General features: G+C 55.3%; 1 protein-coding gene across 1 annotated transcript; it reads right to left on the bottom strand.

The window, feature by feature from the left end:
• Nucleotides 1-4,805: 4,805 nt before the first annotated feature.
• On the bottom strand, nucleotides 4,806-6,319 carry LOC147958100 (momilactone A synthase-like). Its single transcript, XM_087536081.1, has 2 exons — nucleotides 6,168-6,319; nucleotides 4,806-6,089 (listed from the first exon to the last, which is right to left on the bottom strand). The coding sequence occupies exons 1-2, from the start codon at nucleotides 6,194-6,196 to the stop codon at nucleotides 5,192-5,194; spliced, it is 927 nt and encodes a 308-aa protein (XP_087392207.1). The 5' UTR covers nucleotides 6,197-6,319; the 3' UTR covers nucleotides 4,806-5,191.
• Nucleotides 6,320-13,084: the final 6,765 nt, after the last annotated feature.

Below are 13,084 nucleotides of genomic sequence, written 5' to 3'. Positions count from 1 at the left end.
TCACGTTGCAGTTTTGGCGTAGGTAAGAAACGTTCTTGCTAGAAACCTATAGCAGCCACGTAAAAACCTGCAACAACAATTAGAGGACGTCTAACTTGTTTTTGCAGCATGTGCCGTGTGATGTGATATGACCAAAAGGATGTGATGAATGATATATGTGATGTATGAGATTGATCATGTTCTTATAATAGGAATCACGACTTGCATGTCGATGAGTATGACAACCGGCAGGAGCGATAGGAGTTGTCTTAATTTATTTATGACCTGCGTGTCAAGATAAACGTCATGTAATTACTTTACTTTATTGCTAAAGCGTTAGCCTAGTAGTAGAAGTAATAGATGACGAGACAACTTCAAGAAGACACGATGATGGAGATCATGATGATGGAGATCATGGTGTCATGCCGGTGACAACTATGATCATGGAGCCCGAAGATGGAGATCAAAAGGAGCAAATGATATTGGCCATATCATGTCACTATTTGATTGCATGTGATGTTTATCATGTTTTGCATCTTATTTGCTTAGAACGACGGTAGCTTAAATAAGATGATCCCTCGTAATAATTTCAAGAAAGTGTTCCCCCTAACTGTGCACCGTTGCGAAGGTTCGTTGTTTCGAAGCACCACGTGATGATCGGGTGTGATAGATTCTAACGTTCGAATACAACGGGTGTAAGCCAGATTTACACACGCAATACACTTAGGTTGACTTGACGAGCCTAGCATGTACAGACATGGCCTCGGAACATGGAAGACCGAAAGGTCGAGCATGAGTCGTATAGAAGATACGATCAACATGAAGATGTTCACCGATGTTGACTAGTCCGTCTCACGTGATGATCGGACACGGCCTAGTTGACTCGGATCATGTTTCACTTAGATGACTAGAGGGATGTCTATCTGAGTGGGAGTTCATTGAATAATTTGATTAGATGAACTTAATTATCATGAACTTAGTCTAAAATCTTTACACTATGTCTTGTAGATCAAATGGCCCACGCTAATGTTGCCCTCAACTTCAACGCGTTCCTAGAGAAAACCAAGCTGAGGAGGTTTGTCCTCGTCTTCACTTGGTGTATCCTCCCCCTTGTGTACGGTGTTGAGCTTGCCGGACTGCTTGAAGACCCAACATTCTCTGTGGGTATGATTAGCAGGTTTGCCAGGGGTACTATGGATCTGACATACTTGGTCCAGAATTTTGTTGAGGCTGGATAGTTCATCCCTGGTGCCTTTGGGGGCGGCTTTTGACCTGGCCGAGAGACTTTGAATCTGGCAATTACTGCCGTGCCCTTCGTGCTGTCTTCTTTATTCCGGCGTTTGTTATTGCTGTTGCGCCGTGATTTCCGTTTCCATCTCTAACTTCAGATGTACTGGGGTCGCTGGTGTTGCATCTGGCTAGCCAGCTGTCCTCACCCGTGCAAAAGCGGGTCATGAGGTTTGTTAATGCGGCCATCGTTCTCGGTTTATTTTGGCCGAGGTGTCTGGCGAGCTATTCGTCACGGACGCTATGCTTGAAAGCCGCTAAGGCTTCGGTGTCCGTAAAGTCGACAATATGGTTCTTTTTAGTAAGAAACCTATTCCAAAGCTTTCGGGCTGACTCTCCGGGCTGTTGAGTTATATGACTCAGATCATCCGCATCCGGAGGTCGGACATAAGTCCCTTGAAAATTTGCCCGAAAGGCATCTTCGAGCTCTTCCCAACTTCCAATGGAGCTTTCGGGGAGGCCTTTGAGCCAGTGACGAGCTGGCCCTTTGAGCTTGAGGGGTAAGTACTTGATGGCGTGGAGATCATCTCCTCGAGCCATATGGATATGAAGGATGTAGTCCTCAATCCAGACCCCAGGGTCTGTTGTTCCGTCGTATGCCTCTATGTTTACGGGCCTGAATCCCTATGGAAATTCATGGTCCAGCACCTCAACGGTGAAACATAGGGGGTGTGCGGCACCCCTGTAGCTGGGTGTGCCGCGTTGTTCGGATGTTTGTTGTGTTGCATTGTATGCTGGGGCGCGCTTGCGTGGTCCATAGATGGATCTTGTTGCACCGTCCTTTGGGTGCGAGCCCTCGCATGGGTCGCGTGTTGTATAGTGAGCGGCGTTGAATGTCGTTCTGTGTTGGTAGAGGGGTCGTCTATCCGACCAGGTGGCTACTTTGATATTTGGTTGTGGGGGGTCTGAGGCCTCCTCATCGAATTCGGGTAGCAGCTTCCGCTTTGGGTAGCTCTTGGAGGGGCGATTGTCGCTGTACCTTGCTGCAGTGTTGAGTATTTTGCTCCATCTGAATTGGAGTGTGTTTTGCGTGGCCTTGAGCCTTCGCTTCTGCTTTTTAAGACTCCTCGCGGTGGCAACAAGCCTTTTACGGGCATTCTGCTGCTCCGGGTGCCTGTCCGGCGTTATGTCGTCCGGACCATTATCCTTGATAGGATTTGTTTGTTCAGTTTGATTATCCGGATTGCCGTTGTCCGGCAGCGGTTCGCCCTGCTCCAGCGCTGGGTCTGTGTGATCGCTATTTCTATCAAGGAAGGTTTTGGGGCGGCGCTTGCGTCGCCGCTTTGACTGCTTTTCGAGGGAACAATCCTTCAGTGTGTCCCTCCGTTCCTCGTCGTCATCTTTTGGTGCGTCCACCATGTATACGTCGTATGACGAGGTGGCGCTCCAGGCTCAATAGGTGCTGGTTCTTTATCGTCTCCTTCACCGGCGTCCATACCGTCAATGTCGTCGGAGTCGAAGTCAAGCATGTCGGTTAAATTGTCGACAGTGGCTACCAAGTGGGTGGTGGGTGGGCTTTGAATTTCTCCATCGTCCGAATCCCAACCTTGCTGACCGTAGTGCCGAAAGGCGAGTGCTGAAAGATGTCCGCGGTAGTAAACTCCATGATCGGCGCCCAATCGGATTCGATTGGCAGGGGCGTGGGGGGTTCGGAGTCCGGAGAGGAGTCCGGCTCCTCGGAGTCACGAGTCTCGTGGAGTGCGGGGCTGGTGTTTGGCTCGATCGCCGTTGGGATCGCAGCCCCCGAGGTGGCGTCCAACCGCCCATCCTCGATCGGCGCAGTTGGCTCCGAATTAAGGGTCGAAGCCGATGCGGGTGTGGCCTCCAGGGCACTGTTCAGCGGCAGAGCTAGATCATGCTCGTCAGGACAGTGCGTCGCGCTCGGCAGTGGCTCGAATCCGTCGAAGATCAAGTCCCCGCGGATGTCAGCCATGTAGTTTAAACTTCCAAATCTGACCTGACGGACAGGGGCGTAGCTTTCGATCTGCTCCAGATGGCCAAGTGAATTGGCCCGCAGTGCGAAGCCGCCGAAGACGAAGATCTGTCCGGGGAGGAAGGTCTCACCCTGGACTGCCTCGCCATTGATGATCGTAGGAGCCATCAAGCCTGACGGTGACGACACAGAGGAACTCTCAATGAAAGCACCAATGTCGGTGTAAAAACCGGCGGATCTCGGGTAGGGGGTCCCGAACTGTGCGTCTAGGCCAGATGGTAACAGGAGGCAAGGGACATGAAGTTTTACCCAGGTTCGGGCCCTCTCGATGGAGGTAAAACCCTATGTCCTGCTTGATTAATATTGATGATATGGGTAGTACAAGAGTAGATCTACCACGAGATCAGAGAGGCTAAACCCTAGAAGCTAGCCTATGGTATGATTGTTGTTGTCTATGTTGTCCTACGGACTAAAACCCTCCGGTTTATATAGACACCGGAGAGGGTTAGGGCGGGGCCGCACGCCCGGGCCACATCGGCGGCTGTCCTGCGCGCGCGGACGGGGCCGCTTTCGATTCGCCATCACCTGCCAAGGCACGCGCGCGTCCACCTCCTCCAAGGGCATCCGGCAGATCTCGGAGCGGAGAGGTGGGCGCGGGGCAGACGGCGGAGCCCGGCCCGTCGGCGACGGCGCAGGGAATGGAGAACGGGAGGGAGCGGGCGCCCGGGATGGCGATGACGGACGACAGAGAACCTGGCGGTAGGTGGGCGGCGACCCGGCGGATGAAGGGCTTGACTCGAGCCATCTGTCCTCACGGGAGCGCCCGACGGCGGCGGAGGGTGGGGGAGACGAGGCCATGGCCGAGGCCGCGGGCTGGGTGGCGCGGCCGGAGCGACCGACGCCGAGGAAAGTGGACGCCGGGGCGAGAGTGGCCGCCGGCGTGAAGGAGCAGGTGGGAGGGAGCAGGTCAGCTTCGATCTCACCTTTCTCAATTTATTGCTTATACCACATATGCAATACAGTGTGATTACATGTCTGTGTGTCTTCTTTAGTGATTTTATTTAACTTGGCCGGGTGTTATAATATATGGAGTTTAACAAATACCATAGAGATTTCTAGAGTAGGATATTATGTCAGTGTTTATCGAGTATGATTTTCTAACTCAGATGTTGCAGAATGGAGAATTCTGCATAGTATAAGAAAAGTAATTTCTTATCTACTCTCTTTTTTTCATCGATATACCTTTTATGTTTTTTTGAAGTTTGACAATCAGTCACGACACATATGTGCTCTACAATTGTCCTTAAGATATAGTGGTAAGTGCGTGTTAAGAAATAACAACCCAATTCAAAGTTGACAATTCAGATGCTTAATGGTGGATCGCCTCCATCAGTTTAACGACATGTAAACTATGTGTTCCAGAACCATGAGATTCCAAGTGCTTAAATTTGAATAAAGTTCAGTAAAACATGATCATTCAATAATCTAAGGTCGACTATGCCATTTGGTTGGGATGATGAAACAAAGTTAGGAGGAATATTCCAAATTTAGTAGAACATGATAATTCAATAATCTAAGGTCGACTATGCCATTTGGTTGGGATGATAAGTAACCAAAACATCTTGATCGAAACACTTTTTCTTAAAATAGATTTTACTCTATCATGTTCCTCCTCAACCAAACACCAAATAGAAAGGTACATCTTCAGTCAAATAATCCCAACCTTTCAGAGCAGCTCAATTCCGTTTTACTTGAAAAATGAACCAATGTACACGGAGCTCTGAAAACTGAGACCCAAATACACTGTTCAGATGTCATGCGGCTGGACATGTCGGATGGGATGCTTTGAGATTCGGTTTGCCAGTTGTCACACAGGAAGGGTCTCCAGTTTACGTCCATACGATCCGGTCATATAGGATTATTTTCCGTTTCTTTTTCTTCAGATTTATTTTGTGTTTAATTTCCTGTAACCCGGCACGATTCTCGCCGTCCTCAACAGGCCGGGACGTTGAGCGGCTTCACGACGGAGAACCCGCCGTCGACCATGAGATTATGCCCGGTGATGTACCTGGCATCCTCAGACGTCAGGAACACCGCCGCCCTCGCAACGTCCTCCGCGCGCAGCACCACGCCGCCGCCCATCTCGTTGATGTCCTCGTCGAACAGCCGCCTGATCAACTCCTCGTCGCCGGCGCCCCCCGGCGGGAGGCCTAGCATCTCCCTCGCGGAGCGCGCCCCCATGGGCGTCGCGATGGCGTACGGCGAGATGGCGTTCACCCTCACGCCGCGCGCCGCCAGCTCCGCCGCCGCGGACCGCACCATGCCGACGACGGCCATCTTGGAGACGCTGTACGCGTGGGGGCCCGACCCGCCCAGCGCGCCCGCCGTGCTGGACGTGCAGAGGATGCACCCCGCGCCGCGCGGGACCATGGCGCGCGCCGCGTGCTTGATGCCGGCGGCCACGCCGCGGAGGTTGACGGCCATGACGCGGTCGAAGTCGGCCATGTCCAGGGACTCGATGGGGGAGCCCGCGTAGTTGCCGCCCGTGATCCCGGCGTTGTTGAACATGACGTCGAGCCGGCCGTGCCGCGCCACGGCGAGGTCCACGGCGGCCGCCACCTGCCCCTCGTCCGTGACGTCGCAGCGGGTGTAACAGGCCGTGTCCGGGTCGCCGAGCTCGGCGGCCACGGCGCGGCCCAGGCTGTCCTGGACGTCGGCGAGCACGACCTTGGCGCCGTTCCGGACGAACTCGGCGGCGGTCACCTTCCCGATGCCGCTCGCCGCGCCGGTGATCACGGCCACCTTCCCGGCCAACCTCCGTGAGTCAGAGGAAGCGGAGAGGGGGCGTGACGGGCTTCCTGCCCTTCCGGCCGCTCCGCTCTTCGCCGTGCTACACTCTCAGAAAACAACAAGTGAGCAAGGCAGCGAACATCAGCGGGCTGCCGGACCACACCAAAAACGTTCGTACCTGAAAAGGACGCGCATTAATCGGAACATCTTCGACGAAGGACAAATCGTGAGCTGCTTTCTGGCACAACGATAGGCAACTAAATTTAACGAAGGCTCGAAACATCTTTATAAGACCCACAAAAAGTTCTTTATACTCCCTCCCGTCTATATTACTTATCTTCGAGATATATCCGTTTAAACGACAAGTACTCTCTCCCTTCATTTTTATAAGACGTTTCAGACAACACACATTGAACTATTTTGACTGCTGTCTGAAATGGCTACAGCGTCTTATAAAAATGAACAGAGGGAGTAATATGGATCAGAGGGAGTAATATTTATATGAAGTTCAACGAGTGAAGTGGTGGAAACCTTCCCGGACCTCTATGAGGAATTCCAAGCAGCCTGCTCGGCTCGGTCCCGCGACAATAGGCGACTCGGCATTGGGTCGTTGTGTGAACGCTTTGGACTATTCTTAATAGACTTGTGATCGGGCGGTTTTCAATGTGCCGACCTACTGATGCGATCTCTAAATGGTGTGGTTTCTGCAGCCGTGGAAGCCGTTTAGCCGTCCCAGGAGCATGGCGCCATTGATGACCTCATCTCCAGCCTCCGTTCATTGGCCTTTTTCCTGGCGCTAACCCTCCCTCCGCCTCCGCCGAGCCAGACTAGGGGGTTGTATCCCTGCTTGCGTCTTTGTTGGCCCTTTTTTTTTGGCTTGTTAAGTTATGTCCTCAGCAAAACATATTTTTCATATTTTGACTTTTGTGTTTGGATTTTGTGTGCTTGCATAGTTGCTTTATTTAGAAAGCAGGGTGAAATAATTTTTGGGTAACAATGGAAACATCGTGAAGCCGTGGAATCAGTGGAGACGGATGCCTATCATATATGATAGACTGTCGGTCATGAATCGGAGCTTGCGCGCGCGTTCCGTACGAGCAGACTAACAAAATCGTGCTTAGATTAGAGATAGTTCTTTTTTGACACCATAGATTAGATACAGTATATATAAGTAGCTAGACTAGAGTACCTGATTAGTGGTTGAGCCCGTCGCTGTTGTATCCTTGTCCTACTCGCCTTTTCGGTACCTTTTGCATGTGCAAGCCTAACTAAAAAATAGGCGCATCTTACCTTGTGACACAAGTGGTAAACAATCCAAACAATTAAAAATAGGGATATATGCGCATTCGCCGACACTGCTGGTTCCAGGTTCGTACTTCTTTTTGGGTGCACGTGAAGGCAATGTGCATCTAAATGGACACATCAAACACCTACTGCCACGTCCGAATGTGTTCGTAGACATCATTTAGAAAAAAAACAGATGAAATTCATGTAAACCAGATTATATTAGTAAAATTTTGATACATTTACAACAAAAGGATGAAATTGAACAAAGTTTAACTAGACTGAAAGAAATTTAAACTAAACCTAAATCTAAACTAAACGAGGTACCGGACGGTGACATCATAGGCATGGCATTCGAGGCCGCCGGCACCTTCATCGTTGTCGCCGCTGTCATCCTTGTTATCTCGTCATTCCAGTGACTGGAGGCCTCCTAGGGTCGCGGCAACCCTGATTGGCCGCTGCCCGGCTGCCTTAGCCTTGCGGCCACGACCTCTTCCTTATCCTTGCCCTTGATGGCGAGGGCAAGGGCGATGTTGGTGCACTCAAACTACTCAGACCAACTTTCAGAAGTTGGTCGATGACTTGACACCCGCGGCGGGTGAATGTCTGCGTTGTGGTCGTGGACCGATCCTCGGCCCAGGCAACGCGAGGTCCAGGTCGGTGTGCACCCAGACTGACGCCACGTCGAACGTAGAGAACGCCGCCTGGTGCGTCATGTTGTGCCGATCCTAGCGTGCCTACTCAGCCGCCATCATGGCACGTGAGGAGGCGTAACCGCCACGTCGGACGTACTAGATGAGGTGTCTGCACGCATTGGCTATCGCTGGGCCGGACACCTCCTCGTTCATCTTCACGGCGACCAGACGCTGATGGGGGGGGGGGGGCGGGGGATGGCGGCACCTGCTCCCTACTGCGCCGGAACAAACGGTGTGGTGAGGACACCGACTAGACAATGTGCCCGTACTGGCTACGCGATGGGGACGCCGATTCCGCATTAACACAACGTTGTGGTGCGACACCGACTCCTCCTTAATGCGGTAATTTGTATGCCGTGGTTGGGCGGCGAAGGTGTTAGAATAAATCCGAGGCATACCGTCGATCATCCGAGGACCAAGCAATCACACAAGCACGACACCAAGATTTGTTAACGAGGTTCACCGATATGGCTACATCCCCGGGGCCTGACTACGGGCGCTCCTCCCCGTGACACCGTCACAATACCGCACACCGGCCATCCGGGCGCCGGCACACGCCGCCGGCTCCCACTTGCGCGCCTGTGCTATTATGTTGGCATAGGTTACATCGTGTGTCTAGCCCCGCTATATATGAGAGGCCTAGGATACAAGTGTCCTATTAGAACACGACTCCATATCCTATCTAAACATAGTACAACTACAAGTCCAACTGTAACCTACCTCGTACACTATATTCAACACAACTCCAACAGAAGGTGGTGTCGGACCGTGGTCAAAGAGCTTCCAATCAAGCAGCGGCTCGAACTACCACGCATGCTCATTGTATGTCCGCAGAACCTTGGTGGCATTTGGTGGTTGTTTCTGCTCCTCATCTTCCGAGGAGAGCACCAACTTCGTCTGGCCCGTCAGAGTGGTGGACCCGAGGACTGTGGGTGGTGGCTCCACGAGCTAGAACTTCCCGCCGATCCTCCTGTCGGCATGGACTTGGCCATCTCGGTAGTGTGCAATAGAGAGGATAGGAGAGGCGAAGTGGCAGTGTGCGAAGGAGATGGAATAGGGTTTGGAGGTGCAGCCTTTCTGCTTAAATAACCAGGGCAAGCAGACTGATGCCGCTTTAATGTGGCCACAACGGTCGAAGTAGGGTTCACGGTCGCGGTGTCTGCATTGAAGCATCTCCGGGTCAGCTGTCCGGTAACATCGGTCGGCAGGAATACAAGTCGCCGTCTGTCAGGTCACGTCCCCTGAGCGGCACTCAATACGTGGTGTGGCTTCTAGAGCGGAACGTGCGGCAAGGGTGGTGGGTTAGATCACTCAGCTGGGCGTCGTGGCGGACGTTCAGACGCCTGCAAACAACGCGCAAAGACTTTTGGCTCGTGAGCTCAAATGCTCTCTGATGAACAATAAAATCAACAAAAAAATGGTAAAAATGAATCAAAAAATTCTGAATTTTTTGGCAACAAATATTGATGACTTTTTTACATACCATCGTGAGGAAAGACATTCATAAATGCTCTAGCCGAGAAAAACAAAATCAATACTCAAAATGACTATTTTTGAGCAATGATATGTTTTTTCGTCCGGAGAAATTGGAATGTTTTTCCTCATGGAAGTTTGCACGTATGTAAAACATTCAACAATATTTACTGCCAAAAAATTCAGATTTGTTTATTATTTATTTTGATGTTTAGTGTTTTTCTTTTTCTTTTGGTAACGATAGGTCCATTTGAGTTCGCGACAAGAAGGGTATTTTCACGCAGAGAGCACACCTACGCTAGCTCTGAAAACTGTTGCAATTAACACATCATTTTTTTGCGTGTGACAATTAACACGTCATGAGATCAAGATGAGTCCAACGGCTCTGGTACGGACTGGCGACTCGGGTGGTGACGCGGCGGGCGATGCGGCTCTGCTCGTTGGTCCCGACGAGCCGTCGCCCTGGTCGGTGGTGCGGACGCTGGGCCGGTCGGCGCGGGCGTCCCCGGAGGCGATCTCGGATGCGGAGGCGGCGCCGCGCTGGACGGGGAGCCGCTTCTGGGCCCTGGCCGTGGGAAGCGACGATGAGGATTCGGAGGCGGAGACGAGCGATGGAGAGTTTCGGCGTGTCGAGGCGAGTCGGCCGTCGTTGGGCGCGTTCGTGGCTCGGGCTGAGGAGCTAGGGAGCTCGCTCATGGTCGGGCGGCGACGGGCCTTTGCGCCCGGCGGCCGCGGTGCTCGCCGACCAGGGGTGTCTGGTCGAGCGCCGTTGGTGCACGCGGCGTTGATGGGGGGCGTGCGGGCGGCCTCGGGCAGCACGCGGGCTGCCTCCCCTCCGCGGAGATTGGGGCCTGCGCCGGCGAGGCTGGTGGAGCCTGGGGCGGTGGCGCCGGTGGGCGCAGGGGCGGCGGCGGCGTCGGAGGAGGCGGCCGATCCCAGGCCTAGGGTTGGGGAGGCTGGTCGGACTGGGCCGGTGGGCCATGCCCAGGAAGTGAGCCAAGGGGGCCTACTTGGGCCTTGCGCGGTCCAGGGCGTTAGTTCCGCGGAGACGGTCTCAGAGTCGCGGGGCGGCGCGGAAAAGCCCAAGTCTGGCCCGTCCTCTGAGCGGGCAGTACTTAAGTGGCTTTGGATCCGCCGGGGGGCCTCCGACAGTTCACTAGGGTTTCCAGCCACTCCATCTGAGGTGCGGCGCTTCGGTGGATCCGCCCGATCCCTTTCCCCACCACCTTCTCCCCCACCCCTTCTCCGGTCCTTCGCCGAGGTGGTTGCCATGGGCTCCAAGGCGGAGCGGTGTGCTGACAAGAGGGCGGAGCCGGATTTGGAGGCAGAGAGGCGTCGCGAGCGAGATCTGCGCGCCCAATCGAAGTCGCGCGCGGCAGAGCATGCCGGCGAGGAGGGAGGCTGGGGGCCTCCCCCAGCTTGGTGGCTCAAGGAACAAGAGAGGAAGCAGAAGAAGAAGGAGGCTTACAAGAAGAAGGGGCTCGAGCTCAAGCGCAAGGAATCTCTCCCCCCCTACGGTGGTGACCGCGTCGGCGACACCTACTCCAAGCCGAAGATGAAGGGGCCGGAGCTCAAGCGCAAGGAATCTCTCCTCCCCTACGGTGGTGACCGTGTCGGCGACACCTACTCCAAGCCGAAGATGAAGAAGCACAAGCCGGCGATGTCGGCTCCTTCCAAGCTCTCCAAGCCATCCGCTTCCAAGGGCACGGCGGCGGAGCCCATTCCCGCCGAGGACGCGGGTGGGCCAGAGTGCTTCCGCTGCGGGCGCACGGGTCACTACCAGAGCGAGTGCGGTTTCAAGCAGCTCTGCGTGCTCTGCAGCAACGAGGGGCATGCCTCGGCCTACTGCCCCACGCGTGGCAAGCAGCTCGTGCTCCAGACCATGGGCCACGCCTTTGCGGGTGGCGGTTTCTTCTGCCTACAATACCCGGAGGAGGCGGATGTGGCGGCGGAGGGAATGCTGGGGGCCAATGCGGCCCTGGTGTCGGCGGCGCCCGGCGTCCTGTCCAAGGAGATCCTCGAGGCCGAGCTCCCCCATCTCTTCGAGGGCGAGTGGGACTGGCAGGTGGCGCCGTTCGACACGGACTGCTTCTCCGTGGCGTTCCCGGACCCTGTCATGCTACGGATGGCGACGCGCAGCGGGAAGCTTTTCCTCTCCATCAACAACATCACCGCCGACATCCATGACGCAGTCCTCGCCGAGCCCAAGGCGTTGTCTATGCCGGAGGTTTGGGTGAAGCTATGGGGGGTGCCTCCGAAGCAGCGGCGGGTGGAGCGGCTGATGGCGGCCACGACTATGATCGGCCGGCCGTTGGTGGTGGATGAACTGTCCCTAATCCGTTCGGGCCCGGTCCATATGAAGTTTGCGTGTCGGGCGCCGGCCAAGTTGTGCGGATCTGTGCAAATCTGGTTCAATGGAGAGGGCTACTCCATCAAGCTCGAGCCGGAGGTGGACCAACCGCGCACGGCGGCCCCTGCTCTCCCGCCCCACCGCCACCACCCGCGGGTCGGGGCCCGGGGGATCAAGACAAGGACAAGCGCAAGGACAAGGATCCGGAACAAGAAGCCAGCATGGAGGAGGACGACTCCATCGATACCGCGGCCTGGGACAAGCTCGGGATCTCTGCGGCGGGCCCTGCCGCGCCGGTGGAGGGGGTCGCGGGGCTGCGGGCTGCGCTGGGGTCGGGCCTGGAGGGGATGTCCATCTCGATCCCCAACCAGTACGGCTCAAACATGGGGCCAGTTTCCTCACCCCCCCTTGGGCGCGGCCCCGGCTTCGGTGGAGGGTTTGGGCGGAGGCGTCACGCCATTCGCGCTCTCCCCCAACCCCTCGCGGCTCCGTTCGGTGGGTACTCCGGGGTCCGGTGGACGTGGCTCCATCCTGAGCGGCTCGGTCAAGCCGATGAAGAAGACGGCGGTGCGCAAGGTCAGCGCGGAGGTGGTGCGCGCGATGGAATCGCTGGGGGCGCCTCCCACGCCTCGACAGTCGGTCATGACACTGGCGGCCCCAACCTTGCCATCCGTCGCTGATCCGCTGATGCAAGAGGCGGCCAAGACGGCGACGATCGCCAAGGCCAAGCGTACCAAGACGGTGCCGGCGGCTCCGGTCCGCACAAGCTCGCGCTCCAAGGGGGCCAAGGGAAACATGATGTCGCTGCAGCAGGCGCAACTCCTCCAGGCACAGAAGAACATGGAGATCTCAGGTAATCCTCCGCCTCGCTTCACGGTTCTTGATTCCTTTTCGGACGATCACTTGCATGAGTTGTTGGAAGCGAGCGGTGTGGTTTCTTCTGGTGAGGGGGGAGTCAGGGAGCTTATTTCGCTCGTTCGCGCCAAGGAGACGGCGCAGGCAGCGCTCGCGGCTGCTGCGGCAGCGCGTGCTGTCCAGAGGCCCGGTGAGCCCGAGGGAGGGGCCACCGCGGCTCTCTCCGTGCCCGAAGAGGGGGATCAGGCAACAGGGGTTGCCCCCCTCCCTCGGCTTGCCGTGGCAGGGTGAGGCGCATGGCTATGGCGGTCACCTCGCGAGGTGTCCGTCTCCGCAACCGAGTCATCTAGATGCGGGCCATCTTTTGGAACATCCGTGGCTTTGGCCACGCGGGACGTCGGACGCAACATAAGGAGTACATGCGTAGAGAGGACGTCG

This window comes from Triticum urartu, chromosome 7A, assembly GCF_056163025.1.
Source record: "Triticum urartu cultivar PI428250 chromosome 7A, HENAU_Tu73, whole genome shotgun sequence".
Classification (NCBI taxonomy): Eukaryota; Viridiplantae; Streptophyta; class Magnoliopsida; order Poales; family Poaceae; genus Triticum; species Triticum urartu.
The sequence above is the reverse complement of the archived record's forward strand: the minus strand, read 5'-3'. Positions and strand labels throughout refer to the sequence as shown.